The sequence below is a fragment of the Rattus norvegicus genome, chromosome 8 (genome assembly GCF_036323735.1).
Source record: "Rattus norvegicus strain BN/NHsdMcwi chromosome 8, GRCr8, whole genome shotgun sequence".
NCBI classification, from domain to species: Eukaryota; Metazoa; Chordata; class Mammalia; order Rodentia; family Muridae; genus Rattus; species Rattus norvegicus.
Window position 1 is genome coordinate 49,773,397 of NC_086026.1, and position 21,037 is coordinate 49,794,433.

The window sequence follows — 21,037 nt, forward strand, 5'->3', positions numbered from 1 at the left end:
CATTCTATAAGCCGTATGCTACGGGTAGATTAGCATGTCTCTTCCCCTCCTTATTTCACGTCCTTAACTCCATCCCTTTTATTCTCTGCCAGGGCCTAGCATAATTTAACTCTGGAATTAACCATCACCAAAGCTTAGCAAGGCATGAAAAAGGTAAAAGGGAACTGAGTCCTTAGGCAGGAAACTGGATAATGTCTGTTTTTAACCATTAACTTGGATGCATCGAAAGTCTACAGGTTCTGCAGGAAAAGAAAATGTCCTTACGATTTCCGATCACGTTGTTTGCTAGTGGTACCCGAGCCCTCCAATAGCCTTGTCTCATCCAGTTAAGACACGTGTTCGGGGCTGGAGAGATGGCTCAGCCGTTAAAGGCTAGGCTCACAACCAAAAATATAAGACACGTGTTCGATGTTTTGCTTTGAGCCGCATCCCAGCTCTGCTGTCTAGTACAGGATGCTATTTATTACTAAACTGTCCAATCCCCAAGCCTCTGAGACAGGGCAATCACTGTGGCGGATACCGTTGATTGGTTAACTATACATTCGTTTCAAATACCCCTCTTCCTTCCCTGCTTTATTATGAAAACTTGGAGGAGTCTTTTGTTAGAGCCATCTTTACAAATGAGGTGGTTCTTTCAGAGTCTGGATAATGAGATATGAAAAGTGTAGCCTACCGCTCTGGGAAAGTATGGGCTTCCTTCAGAAAAGAACGTTGGCCCCTTTTCTCTCACCTCAAATGATTTCTGGGTAGCAATAGCCTTCAGGAAAGCACTAAGTAATACCATGAAGATCAAAAGCAATAAAAGTAAAAATAAAAATAAAAAATCCCAAGTGCATTCCTGTGTTTCGAAACTGGGGTAGGAACCTCCTTTTTCTGGATACACTGTGTGAAAAATATCAGCCTTCATTCACTTGAGCTAGAAATTCATAGTTTGTTCAGTAAATCAAAGAAACTGCCAATTGATTCTCAGCCTCGTGGGATCATTTATTAATAAGCAGCATACATCTGTGCATACGTATGACATATTGCCATTTAAATTACTCAGTAGCTCCTCATGTCCTTGTGCACATTTTGTAGGATCTTGGTTCCTGATTCCCTCCTCCCTTGCACCCACCAGCCTTACCCACGGTGCCTCTCTTTCCTTCACATGATGGAAAGTCCAGAACAATGCTGTCCCTAAAAAGCATACTCTTTCTGGTTCCTCTGATTTGTCTGTATTGTTCTATTGTTTAAGTGTCTCTTCCCAATTTTCCTTGCCTGCTTTGCATGTCCTGCAAAGATAACCACTAAGGATCATCCCCTCTGCACAACCTTTCCCGTCCTTGAGACGGGGCTGCGGGTCTCTTTTCTCTATTACCCTGGCACCTAGAAATAGTTCTGTCTTTTTCCTGATCAGGATGAAATGTGTCTGTTGGGAATGTTGAGGCCCTCAGAGTGAGTTTCTCTGAGCACCGGGCCAGTATCTTTACTCATCTTTGCAATCCTACTCGGTGACTGATGGGCATAAGGAGACCCTGAACATGTGGTGTGAGGGGATGGAGAAGCGTCATGAGTGCGTACTGTGTGGATGGCGCCATCAGCCTTGAGAAGCTGTCTGCATCCAGTTCTCAGCAGAATGTCAGGGTAGAGAATCCTAGTGGACAGGCAAAGCTCCCTCTTACTTTTCACTATTGTTTTAAATTATTTATTTGTTTGTTTGTTTCCTGGCTTGCTTGTTTTGTTTTGCATTGAGACAGGGTCTCTCGATGTAGCCCTGGCTGTCCTAGAACTTGCTCTGTAGACCAGGTTGGCCTCAAGCTCTGAGATCCTCCTACCTCTAACTCCTGAGTGCTGGGATTAAAGGCATGCACCATCACTGCCCAATTTCATTCTTTATTTTTAACGCAGAGTCTCATGTGGTCTCATCTCTCTAGGTCAGGATGGCCTAGAACTCCATTTAGTTGTGGATGGCTGAGCTACTGAGATTCCTACTGTTCCCTTCAAAGAGCCAGGATTATAAAAATGCACATCACACCCAGTTTTATGCAGTGCTGGAACTGAATCTGTATGTACTAAGCAAGCACTCTACCAACTGAATTGCATCACCAGCCCATGGATAATTTGCTTCTAATTGCTTCAGTTTCTTGAGAAAATCCTCCATTGTTGGATAGGTACTAGTTTTGCCCATTTTGAGAAATAAAACACTTGTTCGTTCTTTTTTTATTCATTCTACTGTTTATTATCACTTGCCCTTTTTGTCTACTTCGCTGGTTAAATGAGCAGGTACGACATGACCCACTGTCAACTATTATTGACTATTCTCCAGTAGGACCAACGACACACACCACCCCACCTACACACACAGAGATACTAGAATAGAAATGTGTTCTTCAGAATCACTGATAGACCATCCAAGCTCCCACGTAACCTCTTGACTTGTAATTGCCTTGCCTTCTCCTTGTCACATCTGCCAACCTCTGTCTCCATGGGATCCTTGACTCTCCACTTACTGTAAACTCTATCTTCAGTTCTTATGACATCACAGTAGCCTGACTCCTCACTGTGTCCTTCTTTGATGTTTTAATAAGTTTTCCTCCCATCTTGCCACTAGCACCACCCTAACATGCGTGTTCTTTCTATGGGTATGTGGTTGGCTAATAAAGGAAATGTTCTGTTCCAGTGTAAAGTCCAGAAGAACTTGGGGATGGAGAACATGATAGTGAACTGATTTGGAGAGTTTCCAGAGAAGGTGCTCAATTCATTTTAAAAGTTTCAGAGCACTGACTGTGGGAGCTTCTAGTCTACAAAACTAAGTCTCATATTTCATAATATGGTCATTGATGGGGCTCACTGTCATCTTTGTCTTTCTCTGGGGAAACACCTCCATGGAGAGTCACTGGGAAGAAATCTGCTGGCTAAAGAGGTCATAACATAAATGCTTCCTTCACGTATAGCTCTTTGTCTACCCTGCTCTAGCCATTCTGAACCATTCAACATCAAATGCCTTGTGCTTTCTCACCTTCAGGCATGTTCTTCTCAGTACCTCCTCTGTATGAAATGCTTTCCCAAATTGCTTTCAATCTGTATAAATCTTGCTCATTCTTCAAACCCCACTGTCAATCTCACCTCTTCCATGACTTCCTCCTTATGAATGTAATGTATTTCACCCATTGAGCATCTGTATCATTAATTACTGGGTTTTTTTTGTTTTGTTTTCTGAGAAAGAGTCTTACTACATAGTCTGTCTCCACTTCAAACGTGTTTTAACTACAGGCATGTACCATGACAGCTGTCTTCTTAGTCATGTTTTTAAAAAATTGTTTATTTACTTATTTATTCATTTAGTGTGTGTGTATGTGTGTGTGTGTGTGTGTGTGTGTGTGTGTGCACATGCACATGTGTACTTCTGAGGGTGGGAGCATGTGCATATCAGCTTACTTGTGTAAATCTGGTGACAATTTGCAGGAGTTGGTTCTCTTCTGATATGTATGTTCTGAGAGTGTGATCCAAGTCATCTGTTTGCGTGGGAAGGACCTCTACCTACTAAGCCACCTTCCTAGCTCCTTTTAGTTGCTCTTAAATGGCTTCTTGCACAACAATTTTTAAGTTGTTTGAAAACAGGTGACTTACGCTACTTTTCACCTTCGCCCCATAAATCTAGTATCTCACCTTACAAAGAAGAGCTGTCTGGTAACTACTGATTGCTTTGTTTCACAAGACATAACCTTGTTGGAAACTCAGACCCTGAAACGACACCCGGATTTCAACCTCCCTTGTTCGAGCTACCACTGTAATTCCGAAGAAGTCGTCTAGCTTCCCACATCCTGAGAAGTCAGGAAATTATGATACTGACTCATTTCAGTGATGGTGATTAAGTGAGAGCATGAACAATCTGTGGTTGCCTAGGTCCTTAGCCCAGGATAAACTTTCATATAAAACGCTGTTATTATCAGTGGTGACGATGAATGTGATTCTAAAGACACAGATTAGACCTTCGAAGGGCAATGCCAAGGTCAAACGAATAAAACTCTTTGCTTTCTTTGTTCCATGTGACAAAGACAAATGTTAGTGACGGCAACTCAGCAACAGAGCTTTCAATAATGTTTTAACTTCGCTCATTCCAAGGATGACTTCCCCTCCATCCATCATCTCATCACCCGGACACTCAGCCAGAGTGCGCAAGAGTCCATTAGCCTTACCCTGGGACGGTGGAGAAATAAAAGCAGAGAGTTGCAGTGTATTGCTTTGCAATCATTTAACCAAGCACAAACAAGTACATTTGGAGGCTTTTATCAAAATAAAACTGGAAGGCTGTGAGGCTCGCAGGTCAGTGATCTCAAGAATGTCAAGCTGTTTTTAACTCGCTCTTCCTGCATTAGAGACGTGCGCTAATCTGTTGCCGGACTCTTAATCCAGAGATAGTCAGTCTGTGGTTGAAAATTCCTGGACCTTACTGACATTGACGTCTGAGAGAAGACACCTTGAAACTCCAGACTATGATTTCAGTTGAAGCCCGAACAGAGACAAAGGCTTATTACTAAGACAGGAAGGGTTTATACGTGGGAGAGTACTAACTATTTTGAGTGTCATTTTCTGTCCCCAAGGCTCAGTAGCAAAATCACTTGTCTTGGAGAGTGAGACTAGGTTTGGTTATAGGAGAGGAGGAGTGGACAGACAGAGTACCACATTATTCAACGAGTTATCTAAGGACAGACAGAAACACTAACACAGATAACAGAGGAACAATCCGGACTACGAACACATCATCTTTAGCATTTTGGAAGCAGTTCATAGGATTTGAACAGACCAGGAAAATAGCAGAAGCAGAGACACCGGTGCTACATTGACACTCCCAGCCCGCCACCTTCTCGTCATCACTAAGGTGTCTAAGGACCTACGCAGTAAAGCTATTAACATGGATGTCTACGTGGCTGTGAACTCACACTTTGTCCATTTGGGGATTCCCCCTGGGGAAAGAAATATTAGAGAACAAAATGAGCCACAAGTACAGAACTAAAAAAGGAGGTGATCTGAGTTCTTCAAGTATTCCATAATATTCTGTCATGTTTTAAGGAGGAAAGAAATGAAAACCTTCCAGGAATTTTACTCTCCTTTGAATTTAGAGTTGCCTGCATTATGTAAGCATGTCACTTGTGTACCTGCTACCTGCAGGGATCAGAAGAGGATGCTGGATCCTCTCAGAAGAGGACGAAGAGGATGCTGGATCCTCTCAGAAGAGGATGAAGAGGATGCTGGATCCTCTGAGGCTTGAGCTACAGACGGTTGTGAGTCCCTCTGTGCACAAACGAAAAAATGAACCCAGGTCTTCTGCAAGAGCAACAAGTGCTCTCAACCACCAAGCTGTCTCTCCAGCCTAGGATATACTTTTCTTAAGGATAGCTTACCTGATTCCCAACCATGTTCTTGTCCATCATCAAATTATCTTCTCCCACCTCTATGTGTAAGAGAAGCACTTTGGGGATTTCCTCTCACATATACTTTAGGTTTTCCCAGTATTCCTATGGGATAACCAAAAAAAAAAAAAATCCAGAACTAGAGGTATTTGCTTAGTGTCTGTTTCTGTAACAAACAGCATGTACTCCACCAACATGACCAACAAGATCCCAACAAGGACTTTTGAGACTGTCTGCCTCTTCTGAAAGAAGGCAAAAAGCCAAGTCACATTTACTCAGACACCCACACTGGAGTAGGCCACAGAGTCTGAGCCAACCCTTAGCAAATGAGAAACCTGAGAAATAAGTGACTTCTGGTCATGAAAAACCATGTCTGTGCTATGCAAGGCCCATCGACACCCCCCAAACAGTCTGTCTAGAAGACCAGACAGATGCCATAAACAGCTCTATATGGTTCTACAGCCATAACTGTTAGAAGAGGCCATTGACCTTTAGAAACGGTTAGTGCCAATTATTGATACAAATTTCTGCCTCTTACAAAGATGAACTGGGCGTGTAGCTCAGGGCTAGTGAACTTGCTTAGCATGGGCAAGGCCTTGGATTTGACTGCCACTCCCCATACCCCACACTCAAATCAAAGAGTAACTCTAATTAATTTATCTCTGGTATGTTTGCATGCCCATGTGTGTGCTTACATGGGCAGGTGCACATGCATGTTGTGTGTAAAATGCCTGTGAAGGCTGAGGTTGATCTAGAGTGCCTTTCTCTATTACTCCCAACTTTATTTTTGAGGCAGAGTCTCTCACTGAAGTGGAAGCTCACTGAAATGGCTAGACTGACTGGACAGCAAGCTCTGGTGACCCCCCTGTTCCGCTCTGCTGGCACTGAGGTGACAGGTATTTGTTGCCATGCCCAGCTTCCTACAGAGATGCTAGGGAACCCAAGCACGTACCCATTGAACCATCTTCCCAGCTCGTCAACACACTAAGTTTTAATCTATTATTATTATGTGCAAGCATTTAACATGTATGATGGTAAAAAACAAAATCTATTTGCTCAAAATGCTCTCCCTTAAGCACACAGCCCCAAGATAATGAGTGGAAGAGAAGAAAGACTCGGATTCCAAGAGTACGGGATGGACAGTCTGCACACTGGGCAAACTGAGGACAAGAATATTGTGGTAACCTGCAACTGGCCACCTACGTGGCAACACCGGTCCAAACCACCTCAAATTACCCTTCTCCAGCAACCGGAGGATGAAGAGCTTCTGCAGATAGCTGGGAACACTGGATGCCACATCAGGAGATGGGAGAGGAGCCTGCCCCACATCTATCACCAGCAGACTGACGAACTTGAGTAAGAGACTCTGCTGTGAGGCTAGTTTTCTTCACATGCAAAAGGTCACATGAAGTGACTCTAGGCTCCTAACTAGCCAGAAGTATACAAAGAGAACACCACAAAGGGCCACTGAGATCTTAACTTTTAGGATTTTCTCTCCAGAATTTACCGTCAAACCAGGTCATGATTTTTTTTTTTTTGGTTCTTTTTTTCGGAGCTGGGGACCGAACCCAGGGCCTTGCACTTCCTAGGCAAGCACTCTACCACTGAGCTAAATCCCCAGCCCCCAGGTCATGATTCTTGAGAAGGACACGCTCTACCTGATTGTTTTCCGTGTAATTGTGTTTGACATGGAAATGGAAGCCCTAGGTAATTGCATTTAGTCTTCTCCTTTAATGAAGGAAGGAGATGAGAATCAACTGTATAAAAGGGAGACAAGCTGACACAGAAGGAGTACCCTGAAACCTTGCTTAGTGCTCTCTGAACAATAAACAGGCCGATAAAGACACAGCTGACTTTTTCCCTCTCCTCCTGATTTTATGAAGTTCCTTTTGAAAGCTGCCAGTTGTTCACAGACACCTGGAGACCTGTTTTCTTTTGCTATTGCCGTGTGGGATAGACCAGCATCTGCACCAAGCTGCAGAAAGTATAAATACCAGGACGCCATGGTGGCTTGAGACCCAGTAAGGATGGACAAACCACAGAGAACTGTACTAGATAGGTCTGACAGGCAACTCTCCTGCCTGCTCGTGCTGTTCCCAAATGACAGGAAGAGGTTTTCTCTGGCTCAGTAGGTGTGTCATACGCCTGGTTTCTGAATGTCAAGGCTTTCGGGAAGCACATGACGACAGGGTGCTGAATCAATGCCACATAATAGGCCACACAAAATGGAACCCATTATATTATTTGGTGGAAGTGTGGGGGATGGCCTAGAACATTTACTTCGTGAACCTGAAATTTGGGGGAAATGAGAGCCAGGAACTGTGATCTCTGGACAAATGTATTCTAAAGCAGCCTGGCATAAAAATTAAAATAGTGCAGTCCATTCAAGAAAGAACCCTGTTGGGGTTGGGGATTTAGCTCAGTGGTAGAGCGCTTGCCTAGCAAGCACAAGGCCCTGGGTTCGGTCCCCAGCTCCGAAAAAAAAGAAAAGAAAAAAGAAAAAAGTAAGAAAGAACCCTGTTGACTGGGTCTTCCAAAGTCTAAGGTGGAAGAAAGGTTGCGACATTCTAGAAACTCCTAATCAGACTCTACAGGACTGGGTCATGGCAGAGAGCTTCTGGCTGCTACAGGTGTAGACACTATATAAAGGTTGTCCTCAGTCCACATAAAGCAATGGTTTTGACTCTTCAGAGCTTTCCCAGTCTTCTGGAGCCTGCTACTCACTTCCTACTCTGCTCTTGGAAGGTTACAGCCCCTTTTCACAGAGGTAAGAGAAGTTCTCTCCTCACACTCCTAAAAGTAGGACTCACTCTTGGGAAAGTTTCCCTTTTCCAGAAAACAAACAAACAAACAAAAAACGAAAAGGCAATTCTTTCTTACAACTGTTTTCAATGAAAATTAAGTCGAAAATACAAAATGCTTACTATACGTCTCCATAGGCCATAAATAATCCTGGCTGTCCTTCATTCTTCCTCTCTACAGTTAGTGTTTCTGACTTCACTCTGTTTACTAGTTCTGTTGAGTTTACATAGTTCTCTCTCTCTCTCTCTCTCTTTCTCTCTCTCTCTCTCTCTCTCTCCCTCTCCCTCTCCCTCTCCCTCGTCTCTCTTCTTTTTTTTTCTTTTTTTTTCTTTTTTTCTTTTTTTCCGGAGCTGGGGACCGAACCCAGGGCCTTGTGCTTGCTAGGTAAGCGCTCTACCACTGAGCTAAATCCCCAACCCTCATCTCTCTCCTTTCCCTGTATCTTCAACCACTCCCCTTTCAATGTGGCTTTTCTCTATTATAAACACATTCAAACAATTCCTCCCCACCCCCTCACCACTCCTCTCTTTCTCCCTCCCTTCTTCTCTCCTTCTCCCCCACCCCCCACACCATTTCACTACACAGATCAGCCTCATACTCTCAGAGATCCGCCCACCTCCTGAGTGCTGGGATTCAAAGTGTCTGCCCCTACGCCTGCCTGGCCATGGTTCTCTCTGCTGAAACATTATTCATTCTCTAGTCTCCTAAGCTGTCCTTACATCTATTCCTCTTTCAAATGCTAACAGCCTCCAAGTCTCTACCTGAACTGTTCCTAAGCCCTGAGCAGCCCTGCTCTCCTTTCCCCATCTACCTTCCTACACAACTTTATTGGAACTCTTACCCACCACCTCTCTATTCTAAATCCCCTCCTCATCCTTATCCTTAGCTCACCTTACTGCCCAACTCCGCATCGTCCCTGCACTTCCTGTCATGGCCACTGGTCTAACACTGACCGTGGGATGAGCATTTGTGCGGGCTATGATTCCCCACTCGCCTCCCTCGCTTCCACCGCCCATCCAATAACAAATTTTGACAACGTTCTTCTAAACTTCCTCTCCTACCTGGATGGCACGTCCCACCTTTCTTTACCACAGGAAGTCTCACCTGGACGCCCCAGCATTCCTGTCCATGGCTCCTGACCCTAACTTTGAGCCTCCTCCTGTTTGGACTTAACACCCACAATGCCATCCATGCTATCCTTCTTCCAGAAAGGAAATCTTGTCTCAGTCTCTCACTAAAAATGTCTGCAGCCTCAGTGTAAGGCAAGCTGTGTACTTGGACTTTCGAAGCCCCACTGCCGACTGGCTGCCTCACCCACCTCACCTCTCACAGCACACCTGACTCACACAGCCCACAAATACATAAAGTACTTGGTCATCCCCTGTGTCCATGCACACTGTCCCCTCTGCCTGAAGGGTGACTTCATTCCATCTGCAGCTCTCCTACTCTCCTGTTAAAGGCCAGCTCTTATTCCGAGACGGCCTTCCTAGCTTCTCACAGGCTATTCTGCTCGCCCCTGGCTTCAGTGTCCCTATGACCCCTTAGACTCCCTTCCATGGAGTCACTACTAGGGTAGATTTCACTCTCGTACACTGCCTTCCCTACTAGACCATGAGCTCTCTGAAGAAAAAATAAAATCGCACCTTCTTCATTGCCCACCTTGCTTCTCGACTAATAAATTCTTGCCAGAGGTTTATAAATGGGAGATGCGGTTTTAAAAATGTGACAGAAATAAGCAAGAACAGAATGGAACTGGGGAAAGGACACATTCTGTCCTAGCCGCAATTCCTAGAGATAGGAGGTACTCAAGCAGATAAGAGGAACAAAAAAGGCCACTTCCCAGGTGCTCATAAAAGCCTCCATTCTCATCCTTTAACTCCTCGCTTGCCATCGCTCAAAAAGGAAGAAAAAGGCCTTAGAAAGTGCAGAGATCTGCTCTCTTCTGTCTCTCATTTCACACTGTTCCGGCACCACTTTTTTAACCCTCTGCCAGAACCAGGGGACCAAATTTGATCATACTGTCATCGTCGTTTTACTACAGATATTCAAAGCAGCCTGAAGCTTGGTGCCTAAATTAAATTTGAGTGTTGCTAAGCGATATCAGGCTTCACAAACAAGAGTCAGAGCTAGCCTTGGCATGGCGTACTCACATCTTTGTCATATAGGTGTCTTGAGAAGTATCACATTTGGGAAGAAGGAAAGGGAATAAAATTATTTGTACCCCATTTTATAAACCTTCTATTCTCATCACAGTTAGGCATACATTCCGGCAGACCAGCCCCAATGATTCCGTTAAGTTGTTTCTGCTCTTTGATAAGTCAAAATATATTATTCAGCTGGTGTTGATCTAACTGCTAAATAAAGCCACCAGGATAACCTTATTCACCTGGGTTTGTACTTTTCTTAGACAAAGAGCAGGAAGTTCATGCATGCAAAAGACCAACACTGACGTTCTCTATTGCCTGTTGCCAACCAAGTTCAAACGGAAGCACTGGACCCCCACAAGGTGAAGTAAGACCTTAGTGAACCCATTTATAGAAGCCCTTGTGTCCTAAAGGGCTCTCTTGTGGAAGGCATAGTCACCCCAAAGTCTACTATTAACCTCTTCATCTTACATACATGTATGTAACTCAAGCATCAGCAGGAGTAAGCCTCGGGGCAGGAGCTCGGGGCTAGCCTAGGAGAAAGGGAATCAAAACAGTTATATGGTATAGAGCCAACTTTTATCCAGTATTTTCTATGATTTAAATGTCAAGGCGACTTGGCAGTATGAGTATGCCAAGACTGGAAGAAGGAAAAGTCAATCTCAAGAACATTGATGTTGTTTATTTACCTCCCCTCTTGGGTTCCAAATCTCTCTAACCATGTTGGCATAGGCGTTTGTATTTTAAAGGGTGTTTTGATTGGTACAGCCACAAGCAGGTGCAGGTGCGTCCCTAGCTGCTGCTGCTGCTGCTGCTGGTGGGCGCTAATTAATGGTATATGACAAGAAAGGGATGGGCTGAAAATTTAAAGCAAAACTCTACTGAGAAAGCAGCCATGCAGAAAATCCCAGGACTGGTGTAAGTCTTGGCTGTAATTACTATCTATGCATCTTGGATTCTTTCTTTTTTCTTTCCCTTTTTTCTTTTTTTTTTTCTTTATCTCTTTTTACTGTAAGTTTTTGCTGTGTGTCCTATAATAGCTTATATTATAGGACTTATTATATAGCCCAGGCTGACTTCAAACTCACAATAATCCTCCTGCCCTAGCCAAATGCTGGGGTCGTAGGCATGTACCACTGTGCTTGGATATTCATCTGGTCTTTATGTCTTATTTCTGCAACTGTAAACTATAGTTTATATTTTATAAAACTATTCTAATAATTCCTTTGTAAAAAAGCTCTGGAAGGGATAAACCAGAATGCAAATGACATCTCATTACAAGAGGAGCATCCCTAACTTAAAAATTCAAAGCTTGAAGTGGTCACTATCTAGAACTTTTTGAATATCAAAGTTATACCACAAAGTGGAAAAAGTCCATCCCTGACATCGAGTGATGGGTCACAGCCCAAGCACAGATGCACTCAAAATGTTACAAAATCAATCACCATACTGTGTGTACAAATGGTATGTATGAAGCGAATTTCCTATTTTGATTTGAGTCTTATCCCCATTATATCTTATCTATCTGCAAATAGCCCAAGGTCAAACTCAAACAAAACGAGCAACAATAAGAACAATTCAATGTATTTTCATGTGACCCCTGAACTTCTAACGCAGTAGTGAGAATGAAGAACTCAGAGGTGCTTTACTGGTCATATCCTGGAGAGGGCTAACGGAACCAGACTCATTAGCAAAATGGTAGCTCGTAGGCAAAGACTTTTCATACCCTCTCTGCTTCCAAACAGGTTGAGGAAATCCTTTTTCCAGAGCCTTTGACTTGAGCTTGCACAGGCTCAGATCCAAGTGTAAAAGTCTGAGGAAATGGTTTGACAAGAAAACAGGGCAAAGCCACGTCCTGCTCCAGTCACTTGTGAGTCTGACCCTTAGGATCCTGTCCCGACTCGGAGTGCCACTGAACTGAGAGACCTGTGATGTAGGGTTCCATACCCGGAAAGTCAGACTTCGAAGCTGTTATTAATAAAGGAAATGGCTGACTTTCCCCAAGACATTTATAGAAAGGTTTCATGGTCTCAAAGCTATGCCAGACACAGAAGCGGATAGCCAGGAAGAAAGAACGCCAAGAGCAGAAAAAAGCGTACTGGAGCCTGATTAAAGTGTATGCAGGGCCGGGGAGGTTGGCTTCTGCGTTTCCCTTAATGGACTATCAATCCTTCACGGGGTCTTTGAACACACATCCATATGGCTCCCGTCAGTGCTCTGAGTGTCTCAGTGAGTCACCCAATGGCGATACCTTTTTATAGTCACCTCGGAGAATATTCCCCGGCTAGTAAGCCAATGGGGTTCTGACAAGAAAGAGCAGGAAGACGCATTCCTTTCTGAGTCAAACTATTCTATCCATGGCTCCCTTTGAAGTCAGGATGGATTCAATAGCAGTCTTTATCACTAGACACTGGCCTTGTCAAAACAGTATTTTAAAGGTGCTAGAGGAAGAATTGTGTAAGTCTTCAATGAATAAGGGGAAAGAACCCACAAAACGCCCTATTAAACATAACACATGGTTGTCAATGACGAATTTATGAACAGTCTTCTAATGGTGGCCAACTCACCTTGTCAATTGGCATATTAACCTGTATTTCTGGCTCTATGAAAGGAGTGTGTATTTGACTGCTACTAGATCTTCTGTGGCTTGAGGCATAAACCATGTCCAAACCAGAAAAGTAGTATCTGTTGTGGTCCGCACAAGTATGAAATGTATGGCAAGGAGCCTCCTCATGCTTGCTGCCCAAACATTGTTGCCACAGCAGAGAAGAGTTTCCTGGCCAACAACTAGGGTGAGCCCGCGAGTGAGTGCCTGCATGCTAAGTAGGGCTTCACTCAGCCAAAGAGAGTCAGCCACTCCTCCTCCCTCCAACCCACCCCCAATGAGTTCTCCAAGGAAAACTGGACCAAGAGTCCCCCAAAGGCAGGGATCTAATCCAGGGAGGGGACATTGCTGAACTCTGAAGTTATCCCTGCCAACCTAGAGAACAAGGTTCCTTCCTAACTTAGGCCACCATCATCAAAGCAGGCCTTTCTCCTCAAAGCTCAGGCTTCCAGCCTTCTTATCTGATTAGATAGGCTTATTATGCTAAGTATTCAGCCACCCAGCACTGGCTGTGTGGGTGTTGCGGGATAAAATCTTCATGAACACGCCTTCACAGGGTCATTTGTTTAATTTCAATTCTGCAAAAATGTAAAAATAGAATGAACACTGTGAGGGGTTGAAGCTTGTCAGTTTCAGTGCCCAGCCTCCCAATCACGAAAGCCATGCTGTTCGGCTGGCTCATTGGCTCCCTCCCTCCACCAGAGGGAAAAAATGGAGAGAGAAGGAAATGCTGCTTCCACTATCTCTGCTCTTATCACCTCTTTGGTTTTTCCATTCACATGCTTTCTGTTCTTGTCTCTCCAACAACCTTTCCTCCCTCCCTTCTTCTCTCATTTCTATATACCATTTTTCCTTCCCCTTCTCCTCTCAGGCCTCCAGCACCTTCTTCTGAGCTGTTGTCTGGTCTTCTAGAGCAGCCTTCTCCAGGTGTGCTGGGTCTCACAAACTTGTCTAAGGATTGCACCCACCCCACCCCCACCCCAACATCTACCCTTGACTGATTCCTTATCCCTTCCTCTAAGCTCTTGAGAGCCAAAACTCTCAAGATACCTAGAAAGAGGACACTTGTGGGATCCATTAGCCGAGTGGCCGATGAGCTGGAGAAGCTGTCTTTTCATACTCTGTCTTCTAGCTAAATATGTTCCGTATTCAATGAGTGTAGCGGTGCATGGTGGGAGCGGAGCAGGCAGGCGGTACATCATTGGTCTTGTGTTCTGAACAAATTGATTTTCCTGAAGGCTTTTAACAAGCTAAAGGCTCAACTGGCACTCGCCGATTCCGAGCCCTGAAGTCTACCAATGTCTCCCAATTAATCCTGCTCTTATCCAGCCACGAAGAGGAGAGTCAACTCCTCACCCAGAAGCCCCAGGACCCCATCAAAGCCCCACAAGGGTGCCGAGAGGAGGGGTGCTTCCTGCTTTGTGCTTTTGGAGTCTCAGGCAGGTCCTGCTGTCTGACCAGGTTTAAAGCTAACAGGATCAAGTCGTTCATGTCTGCCATCATATAGAGCTGGTGAGATAAACTCATCTTACGGTTCCTTCAGCATGCCTACAGTAAGGTCTTCAGTAGTGGTGCCTAGCAGTGACAGGCGCTATTCCTCTCTCCTAATGTAGGTCTCTGGAGACCTCCCTAAAGACAAATTTCACTGTTGATTTGCAGAAAGTCTAAGAGAAAAGGTGACTAGCAGATCACTAATTCTTTGGTTCAACAAAGTCAACCCACTAGAACATAGATTCTTGGGGTTTGGGGCTATCTTACAGATCTCTACACCAATCTCCTGCCATGTTCCCTCCATCTACCAAATCCTGTTTTCACCCATGTACACTGAGCTGTTGACACAGTGAGATGATCCTCCCATGCATTTCCCCAGGGTCTCATTTCCAAGGTGTGCCCCTTCCTCTGCTGGCTATAACACTGCTTTCCTATCTCTGATCTCTTCAGCAATATCTACTCGTTGTGGCTGTGCAGGATTCACTCAACGGCTACAAAGAAAATGGGCTCCTGGGGCACACTTTGGATTCCAGAGCCTTACACACAAAAATAAAGGGCACGTGGAGTGTAGCAGTCAAAAGATAAATGCCGTATCTTGGGGTGTTAGATCATATAGGAGATCCATTAATTTTATTATTTCAAGAGTGACTATGATTGTGGTGAATATGGTCCCTGGTGTACCAATCCACAGGTACAAAGGGGGAAAAGGAAAGGATAAGGAAGAATATTCCAACCAAGCAGAAAGATGCTTGGAGACTAAAACAAGAGCATTAACTGTGACGAACCCCAAAAGCAAGTACCCCCCTTTATCAGGGCATGCACAGCAGATGATCATTTGTAGCAGAATTGTAGACAGCAGCCCTAAGCCACGAACAGCTGAAAACTGCATGCCACCTGTGCAGAAGCCAAGCCTTTGGGAACAGAGACCGGCAGCTGGAGCCCAACTGCTGCCTGGGGGGTGGGGAGGAGGTAAGGCAGATGACTGCAGCTTTGTCTACAGACTGCAGGTGTGTGAGATGGGAGTGTGTGGACACCAAGCTGACCTCTGAGGACATACCATGACGGCTGCAGTATAAGGGCAGAGGTCGGGTGATGGCAGCAGGAGCCGAGAGCATCTCCTTATAAAGATGCGATTTCATTCAAGATTTGTGATCCTTGAAGACAGCTGAGCAAGCAGTCATCATTGGCAAGCACACGGGATGCCAATGTCAAACTGAGACTCGACAATGGCATCTGGTCTTGACCTCGTTTTGATCAGTTGCTCATGGTACTTGAATTTCGATAGTAATTCCAGAGCCCAGCCTCAAATCTACAGATTCATGCCAACTTTTGAGGATAGATGGGAAGGAAATCAGAATTTTCATACCCTTTCCTGAGACCCCAAATCACTTTGATTCTGGCAGAACCATCCACCCAAGCTGCAGGCTGACAAAGAGCTTCTGAGAAGGTTACTAATTGAGTCAAGAGAAGACTGTCTGGTGACTCTTCCAAATCAACAAAGGCAACTTACAAAAAGATCTGCGAAGCCACGAAGCTGGCCTGGATAGGATATTAGGTACACCTAAGAGACGTGATCTTCAAGTGAGAAACAGCTGGTGGGAGGGAATAAGTGTTCCCCTCAACCAGAGAACAAGACTAGACTCCACAGGCTTTGCCACCCAGTCTTATAAATGCTGGGTATGAAGTATTTTTGTATTATTTTTGTAGCATGATGCTTTCCAATGAGCCTCTATATCAGGTTAGAGCCAAAGAGAGCCCTGGAGAAGGAGCTAGAAACACAACATTTTCAATTTGCACCCAATATTCAATGTTCAGAATTTACATGGAGGGAGCTCCAGCTAAGATCTGCCCTACCTGAAAAAGACCCAATGCAGGAATGTGGCCGCCTCCCATGTTGACAAGAGCTAGTTCAGCCCCCTGCACCAATGTCTTTGTTTTTGCCTGGAGTGGTGGGAGGTTTACATCTGCTGCTGTCATGAAAACATTTGCTTTTCATTCTTGCAAGCCTTTAGAAAATTATTTTTTGGAGGGGAAAAATATCTAGGGAGTCTTCCAAGCATATGTGACATGTACAGTGCTGGACCTGAGGTTGAGCTGTCTATTACACGTACAGCCCAACCAATCACAACCTGAGTGCATGCAAGCAACTGTTTGCTCCTATGCTACCCTGAAGGCACAAGGCACCCTCTTGAGGAGCTGTGTGAGGGAAGAGGTTTCTCTGGGTTTGTGGTTAGCCGATGGGTTCAAATAAATCTGGACCCTGCCGACTTTATTCCACTGACAGCACCTTCTCACCTCTCCACCTGCACAAGCCAAAGTCGTTCTCTTTCTGGAAGGAATAGGAACTCCATGAATTCCTGGGTCTAAGTCAAGGGACCCTTCCAGTGTTAAGCCTTCCACCTCCACTCCATGAAGGAATTAGAAAAGCTGAAGTCCGCCCCCCACCCCCCCCACCCCCAGGCTCAGTAGCTACTCTTTGGTGGTTACTGTGTGGTTCTACCAAGTCTTGAACTTGAGTTGTGCTAGAGCGGGTAAGATGAATAGAATGAGGTAACTGGATTGAATGGGCTCTGTCCAGAATAAGAAAAGCCAGTGTCCCCGAGTTCAAAACTTTTGCCAGAAACGTAAGGAGACACAAACACAATCTCCACACCCCAGTCTTCCTCTCTCCACTTGTTCTGTGCACATCTCCAACACTGAACGAAGAAAGAAGCCAGCTGGCCACCTCCGGAAATTGATGGAGGAGACCTATCTCAGTGGTTTCCTGGAGACACCAACTCTGGGTGTTTGGACATCACAGCCGGGCCACAATCCATGTTAATAGCTTTACCATGCCCTCTGGCAACTTCGAGGCTGGACTAAGAAAGCTGGGAATCGAACAATTCCCACCCCACCCCCACCCCAATATTCCCCCCAGTTCCAGAGGGCTCCCTCATCTTCAGTCCGGCTCCCAGGTGCATGCATCCTGGGACTCCGATAGGTCACAAAGTTCTTACCTATGTCTGCTGGAAAAGCTGTTCATGTGGACCCCAGGGCTGGGCGCGTAGCGGTCAGCAGTGTCCGGGACACACCAGCTGCTGGCTACTGCTCAACACATCTCCCCGCGGGCCTGGCTTTGCAAACAGGAGAGCCAGTCCCATCTGGAGCAGGGGAGCAGTGGCGCGCAGCCTTTGGACTCGCCGACCAGTGCGTTCGGTCCAGTTGGAGGTACCTCCTGCAGGTGAGCGTGGCGGCGGTATCAGGGTCCCCCTGCGCTTTGGGACAGCTTTGGGAGCAACGAGGGCGGGGACGCGCGGCGCGAGCTACTGGAACTCCCCTGCCGGCGCGCTCTCGGCTCCAGCCGTCTGGGTGGCTAGGTGTTACCGCAGCGAGATCCCTCTTTCTATATATATCCACAGCCCCCTCCCAGCGCGCTGCGCTTTGGCTCGCTGTCGTCCCCGACTGCACCTAGGTGGTTTCCGCTCCCTCTCCCGCCTCTGTCCCTCTCCGCTCTTCTCCCGCTCTCTTCTCTCTCCTCCCCTTGCTCCCCCTCTCCTGGAGAAGTCTGGGTTCTCCCGGTATTGCCTCGCTCCCAACCCTTAGCACTGCAGTGGAACTCTGCACACCAGGCGGTTCCTTTAAAACCAACTGCTCAGTTCAAATCAGAGCATCAACTTAGTGCTGAAATCAACGCCTGAAGTGCCACTGCCCTGTGGTTAGGAGGAGAGGACAGCCTCTCTGGGAAACGGATGACAGCATTTCATGGAAAGCTGCAGAAAAGGGTGCTGCAAAAAAGTCTAGCAGAAGTCCACAGGTGACCTGCGGGATCCTCAGGACAGTGTGGCACCCCAACCAACTAGTATTAAATCAAGGTATTAAAGCCAAGGAGCTGCTAAGCTCAAAGCTCTCACTTAACATAATAAGAAACTGGAAATTCAAAGAGGGTCATTTACTGCCCGGAAGACATGGCTAGCTAGAAAAATCCAACCTGAGTTCTACCATTGCCGAAGGCACCCAAATTCCCACACCTGTAAAAGAACATGCTTATCTGGGGCTGAGTATGAACGTGACCCTGGAGGTCCCACGCAAAGGCCATCCTCTGGGAGCGGTCCGAACCTATATGGTTGATAGGTCAACGTGGTCTCTCGCCAAAGCCATTTCTAATTACCTTTCTCCCAAGAAGACCTGGAAGGATGACAGACACCAACTGTGACTTGCAAGAGTGAAGTGACAAGCCCCTTTTCATTCCAGACACCCAGCTAACAAGATGAGTTTTGGAAAACCTCCATTGTCAGCTCGGTTATTTTCTACCCGTCACTCCCCACCTCAAGTCATCCTGACCATCCTCTAACACAAATACTGTCATTATTAGCCACAAAAGAGGGTGCACCCCATTTGCTTCCAGAAACAACCCCGAAGTGTTCCCTGGCAGCGTGAGCTCATCTGCAAACCTCTCTGCAGCATTAATTTCTCTGTCGTGAGAGATGCTTTCTCCAGCAGAAACCTCTTGCTCACAAACATCCCTCTTGGCCAGTAACCCGGAATCCCTCAGGAATGCTTCTCAGGTCTGTGGTATCTGGTCCTCTGAGCATGGATTCCGATCCTATGGGAACACAAGCCCGGTTGATCTCTTTAGAGAAAGTCTGCTAACTGTTCCACCATCGTGGACACTGTGATAACTCACACAATAAGGAATGCCCCTCCCCAAGCCCCCTGGAATTAATTACACTAAACACCAAGAGCCATGCCATCACTTCCTATGGCCTTTGAGATGCAGGGCACAGGATAGGAGGTTGAATTCTGAGCTTCAGACGGAAGAGTTGATCTACAGCCCCGGACTCCTGGCTCAATTAGTTTACGACTGTGACTGTGTCTACAGGACACAGGAGAACATACATGTCGCCTCTGAATTTAAAATGAAATCCTCGTGAATGATATACTACTATTAACCTCTTTCTCACAGGTTACCAGAGGTGCCACCCTTCACAAGCCCCTAACTTGGCCAAGTCTCAGAGGACTCATAAGGTTAACATAGCAACTGGACGTCGTCTGGCACATGGTAAATGGAGAACACATTTTTTAATCCCCTTCCTTTGATTTCTAAACTGCTCAAAAGCTTCCTCCTGTAGAGGTACCCCCGCCTCAGCCCAGTCACCCATGGTCTTGAATCTTCTCTTTAAGATCTCCTTATACCAATTTGGTTCATTTAAAGGGATTTTCATATTTTACACATTCTGTTTCTCGTTCAGCAAAGATAAACTAGTTGTGTGGTCGTTGTTGTCGTTGCTGCCATTGTCTCGTTGTCCTGTGGTGTCTGGGCTCTGACTTAGAGCCTCACTCGTCTTAGGTACTTTCTTTTTCTTTAGTACCAAGCTGTGTCTCCAGCCCTTACTCCACACAAAGGAGGAAGGCAGGACACTCCTTTTCTAGTACACTTGCATTTATTTTATCTAAATTTGAATTCCCTAAGCTGAGGTGTGTGCTTTCTGTGTTTTAAGATCTCTTCATACCCCCCAGATGCCATCACTCTAGACTTGTTGATCTAGGAGGTCTAGAGAGTATGGAAGCCACCTTTCTCGTTTCACAGCCCAGAGCAGACTTGCAGGCCTGCAGGTTTTTGTTTGGTTGTTTTGTTTTGTTTTTTCCTTTTTGACAGTATTACTAGATGGCACTCAAACAAAGTGTGCCACAACTGCTGGTGGGGTCTGAGAAATAATTCGTTAAGCACACTTCCGCCTTCCCTGCTTTGACACAGGGCCTGTCTCAAAGGGCTTCGGGCCATGTAGGATCATGGTTAGAAGCATGAACAGGGGTGGATGTGTATCTCATCTCCGTTTCTCAGAAGCAGCGGGATTTTGGACAAGCTGATGACCCCCGTAAGCTTCAGTCCTTTCATTTGCAAAACCAACATGATTACACTGGATAGAAACATGATTTGTCTCAAATCCCTAACACTGAGCAAACACTCCAAAATCCCGTAATCACGGGGCTGGAGAGATGGCTCAGCAGTCCAGGGGACTCACTGCTCTTGCAAGGGACCCAGGTTGGATGCCAGAGCCTGGATGACTACTCATAACAGTTACTCCAGTCCCAGGAGGCTTAACACCATCTTCTGGCTTCCACAAGCACTATATACACACAATATACATGTGTACTTGCAGGGCAAACCATCGTATGCATGCATACCAATAAATAAAACTTAAGTGTCTAGTCGTCTTGGGAAGACTGATAAATAGTGAAGTGGATTAGCAGTAGCACCCACCTGAAGCTCGGTGGTGCCGATGCGGAGTTGTATGATCATAGCTGCTGTAGGAAGCCTGCCTTGGATGTTCAAGGACTGCTGTGCTCCCCAGTGCTTGAAGGAAATGAGTAACAGTTTAAGTAAGCTCAGAAGTATCTGGAGTGCATATTTCTGCACACACTCAAAAAATGAGCAAGAAGAAAAATTACTCACTTATGTGCAAAAATTGAGCAGCTACAAGATACCAGGCACTGTTCTAAATTAGTACCCATTATCCAACTACACCTGGGTCTTTCTACATTACCTTAAAAGCATTTTGTTTAATTTAGGGAGCATATGTATATGTGTGGTGTGTCTGCGCGCGCGCTCGAACACCTGAGTG

At 45.6% G+C, this 21,037-nt stretch overlaps 1 protein-coding gene and 1 long non-coding RNA gene across 3 annotated transcripts in view; one reads left to right on the forward strand and one right to left on the reverse strand.

Annotated features, from left to right (window-relative positions):
* The window catches only part of Gramd1b (GRAM domain containing 1B), a 239,324-nt gene extending 221,755 nt beyond the window's left edge, over positions 1 to 17,569 (reverse strand). The window contains exon 1 of the mRNA XM_063265091.1: positions 17,432 to 17,569. Coding sequence (XP_063121161.1) covers positions 17,432 to 17,457 — 26 coding nt within the window. The 5' untranslated portion in view covers positions 17,458 to 17,569. The remainder of the gene's footprint in view (positions 1 to 17,431) is intronic.
* Positions 17,523 to 21,037, forward strand: part of LOC134480034 (uncharacterized) — a 29,409-nt gene continuing 25,894 nt past the window's right edge. For both annotated transcript variants that reach the window (XR_010054139.1, XR_010054140.1), the window contains exons 1-2: positions 17,523 to 17,655; positions 19,378 to 19,473. This is a non-coding gene — a long non-coding RNA (uncharacterized LOC134480034). The remainder of the gene's footprint in view (positions 17,656 to 19,377; positions 19,474 to 21,037) is intronic.